General features: G+C 39.8%; 1 protein-coding gene across 1 annotated transcript; it reads right to left on the reverse strand.

Annotated features, from left to right (window-relative positions):
• Positions 1-2,956: 2,956 nt before the first annotated feature.
• On the reverse strand, positions 2,957-4,006 carry LOC113225776. The gene has a single exon (XM_026458186.1). It carries the CDS (start codon positions 4,004-4,006, stop codon positions 2,957-2,959), a length of 1,050 nt encoding a protein of 349 aa, XP_026313971.1.
• Positions 4,007-4,230: the final 224 nt, after the last annotated feature.

The raw sequence follows: 4,230 nt of genomic DNA on the forward strand, positions 1-4,230 counted from the left end.
GCACCCACGAAGTTGGTCCCATTGTCGCTATAAATATGTTTCGGGGTTCCTCTTCGTGAACATAGGCGCTTTAAGGCTGCCAAAAAAGATGATGTTGTCATGTCAGAGACCAGTTCCAAGTGAACTGCCTTTGTAGCCAAGCAAATAAATACGGCAATGTAGCCTTTTGTAGTTTTTATTCCCCGGCCTTTATTGGCTTTGACTTCCACTTGTCCTGTGAAGTCAACTCCGGTATGTGTGAATGGTCGTGATGGTGTTATACGTGGCTTTGGTAGTTCAGCCATAAGTTGGTTGTTAGTGATCGCCTTGAAGCGGCGACATCGTACGCACTTCAAAATATGTTCTTTAACAGTTCTAACGCCTCTCAGAATCCAATATTTGCCTCGTAGATATGTGAAAGTCAGCCTCATACCCCCATGTAGGGTGATCTTATGAGCTTCGTCAATAAGTAATTCTGTTAGGTTGCATTTATTTGGCAGAATAATTGGGTGCTTTTTCATGTCTGTCAAATCAGATTGTTGAAGTCGACCACCCACTCTAAGTATACCCTGTGAATCCAGATATGGACATAAATTCAAAATACGACTCTTTGAATTTATCTTGTTGTTCTTTCGTAATTGTTCCAACTCATCAGAAAAAAATATGTTTTGAGTGTGTTTTATCATCAGGTGTCGCGCATTTTCCAATTCATTCAATTGTAAGTAAGTTGTAACCATTGCATTATTGTTACGGCGGGCTCGGTTAATGAAACGTGATATCCATGCAAGTACACGTGCGGCCCGCTCCACATTGCTATGTTTGTTTACAAGTGTCTCGATAAACGAACTTGATGTTTGTGTGACGAAGGTTTGAATTCTTTTCTGTTCTTCGATTGGAGTCTCATATGTTTGTGATTGAGATGGTACAATTTTCTCTTTCAACCATGAAGGTCCTTCCCACCACAGAATATGTGACTTCAGGTGAGATGGCAGCAGACCTCTGGATGCACAATCAGCAGCGTTTTCTTCAGTTCGAACATGTTTCCAACAGGAAGCTGGCATGATTTCAATCACTTCAGTGACTCTGTTCGCAACAAATGTTTTCCATCTTGAGACTTCTCCTTGTAACCAACCGAGGACCACAGTTGAATCTGTCCAACCGTGAATCGTGAATGTCTGTGACTTTAATGACTCTACGACAGTTTTCATAAGTCGTGATAAGAGCCAAGCCCCACAAAGTTCTAAACGCGGCAATGTTATTGTTTTTTTTAAGGGGGCAAGTTTCGTTTTTCCCGCTAATAGTCTGACAATTGTGTTTCCATGATTGTCCGTAGTTTTACAGTAGATAACGCATGCATATCCGCGTTCGGATGCGTCGCAAAATCCATGTAATTCTATTGGGTTTTGTGTGTTTCCGATCCATCGTGGTATTGTTACGTCATCTATAGCTGTAATGTCGTTTTTAAATGATCTCCACTGCTGCTGCAAGTGTGGTGGCAATACGTCATCCCAGGCAATATCGAGCGCCCATACTTGTTGAAATATAAGCTTTCCTTTCATTGTTATAGGCGACAGCCAGCCTAGAGGATCGTATAGCTTCGACAGATCGGATAGTAATGACCTCTTCGTTATGACATCATCGGCACTTGTAGTAGTAGCAATGTTTTTTGTTTGTAACGTGAAACTGTCAGTGTGTGGATTCCATGTTATTCCGAGTGTTTTGTTATTTTGTGCACACTTGATATCTAGCATGTTTTGACTTATTTGCTCTTGGGATAAATTTTGTAATAACCTGTCGTCATTGCTGGCCCATTTTCTAAGGTTAAAACCAGCTCCATGTAACATATTAATTAGCTGTTTCTGTGCTTCTAAAGCTTGTGTCAGTTCATTGTGTCCTCCCAATAAATCGTCAACATACAGTTGTTTATCTAAAATATCTGCAGCCAGTGGATATTGAGCGCCATCATCTGTAATGAGTTGTTTAATTGTGCGCATTGCTAAATAGGGAGCTGCTTTCGTGCCATAAGTCACTGTGCACAATTGGTATTCCTGTAGGGGTTGGGTTACGTCATCACGCCATATAATTTTTTGAAGGTGTTGGTCTTCCTCTTGGATGCGCACTTGTCGGTAGAATTTTTCTATGTCGGCTGTGTAGACAAATCGAAAACTTCTCCAACGTATAATCATGGTAAGCAGGTCTTGTTGTAGATTGGGTCCGCTTAACATAAGCTCATTGAGGCTGTAACCAGACTTTGTTTTTTGTGAGCCATTGAATACTGCTCGTAATTTTGTGGTTGTTGAATTAGGCTTGATGACACCATGGTGTGGTAGAAAAAAGCTAGGTTCATGAGATGTAGTGCATTTCTTCATGTGTCCAAGTTGTATGTATTCATGAATAAATGCTTTGTATGTTTCAGATAACGACTCATCCTTTTCTAAGCGTTTTTCAAGTTGCCGAAATTGAGCTGCTGCCTGTGATTTTGAAGGGCCTAAAAGTGTTTCGAAATCCTGTTTCATTGGAATTTTCACTTCGTATCTACCATCTGAGTCTCTTTTCGTAGTATTCTGGTATAATTTTTCGCAGTATTCTTCTTCAGATGACAATGTGTGACTGTTATCATTAATTTCCTCAGTTTCCCAGAACTGATAAATTTGTTCTACGTCGTTCAGCACAGCGTGACAATTGAACGTTTTCATACTGCCAAGGAGTACCCAACCCAACTTTGTTTGCTGGGCTATTGGAGCAGGGTTAATTGGGCTGCGTAGTATACCCTCCATAACGATTTCTGTATACACACTTGCATCTAAAAGTATATCCACAGGTCTTGATATATTGTAATGGGGGTCCGCCAGTTGTATGTTTTGAATGTGTGGCCAATCTTGTTTGTTGAATGTAAAATTAGGCAAGTTGTTTAACATCTTTGTCATGACCTTGGCCTCTGTCATAAATTTGTAATCACTATACATAGACTGACACACTAGTTGTATGTACCCTTGCATTTACTGGATGTGATTCCAATGCCTGATATTGAAGCATCTTGTTTGTGTCTTTGTAACCCGAGGCGTTGTGCAGCTGATTCTGTGATCAAGTTTACTTGTGACCCTTGATCTAAAAGGCATCTCAGTTGAATGTAAGTTCCATCTGCAGACTTGACCTTTAGCTCAATTGTAGCTAAAAGTATTTCGTCAAAGTTGTCCGCCACGTGAGTTGCTGTTGGTTGTGAAATAGTTGACACGGATTTCGTATATTTATTCACGTTATGTTGAGTTGCAATTAACTCGTGCAATGTCGTATGGTGCGACTTATTACACAATTTGCATGTTTTATTTGAATTGCGTTTCTGTGCATTGTGGCAATAGAGGCAATTTTTGCATATATTCAGTTGATTGATTGTCCTCATTTTTTCTTCCGGTGATAATTTCTGATATTCTGGACAGTAAATCAATATATGATTTGATTTACACATAGGACATGTTCTTGATGTATTTTTGAATGCGTGATATGTTCTTAGTGGTGACTTGTAGTCTTTGTTGCTTCTTAATTGTTGTTTTGTTGTTTCTCTACTAGTTCCTTGTTCCTGTTTTGTAGATATTGACTTGTTTTTTCGGTTTACAGGTTCTAAGGCAGTAAATTTGCTTTCAAGAAAGCTAATCAATTCATCGAAGGATGGCAGTTCGCGCGGCTCCTTTCTTGCTTCCATGTATGAAGCATATGTGTCAGGATCCATTTTCTCCGTTAAGATATGTACTAGGATTGGGTCCCATGTAGCTGTGTTCACCCCCAGATTGTGAATGGCGTGAATTGTCTCCAAGCTGGTGTCATGCAAACGTTTCAGTTCATATGACGTCACCTTCACAACCGGTGGTTGACCCATAAATACTTGTATTTGTTTGGTGAATAAAAGTTGTAGATTATTGTAACGATGCGTTAGCAGCTCCCAGCACGTATCATAATTGCTAGCACATATGTTGAGGTGTTGTACCAAACGTTCGGCTTCTCCTCGAAGTTTTCCCTTTAAATGTTGCATTTTTTGGGCCTTGTTTAGCATTGCATTATTGTGTATGGCTTGAGAGTACAAATCCATAAACGTGGGCCACTGTGCATAGTTCCCAGAAAATGTGGGGATGATTATATATATATAGATATATATAGATGATTTTCTTCAAATTCTTTGATATATACAAAAAGCAGTTCCAACCGTTTTTCAATGTAATCCGCCGTTTTCCGAGACGCAGAATCCTTTTTGACGTT

Source organism: Hyposmocoma kahamanoa, unplaced genomic scaffold (genome assembly GCF_003589595.1).
Source record: "Hyposmocoma kahamanoa isolate Upper Pololo Valley unplaced genomic scaffold, ASM358959v1 173520, whole genome shotgun sequence".
Classification (NCBI taxonomy): domain Eukaryota; kingdom Metazoa; phylum Arthropoda; class Insecta; order Lepidoptera; family Cosmopterigidae; genus Hyposmocoma; species Hyposmocoma kahamanoa.

Coding starts and splice junctions, on each gene's coding strand:
- LOC113225776 (XM_026458186.1), bottom strand. CDS start 4,006: ATGCAACATTTAAAGGGAAAACTTCGAGGAGAAGCCGAACGTTTGGTA.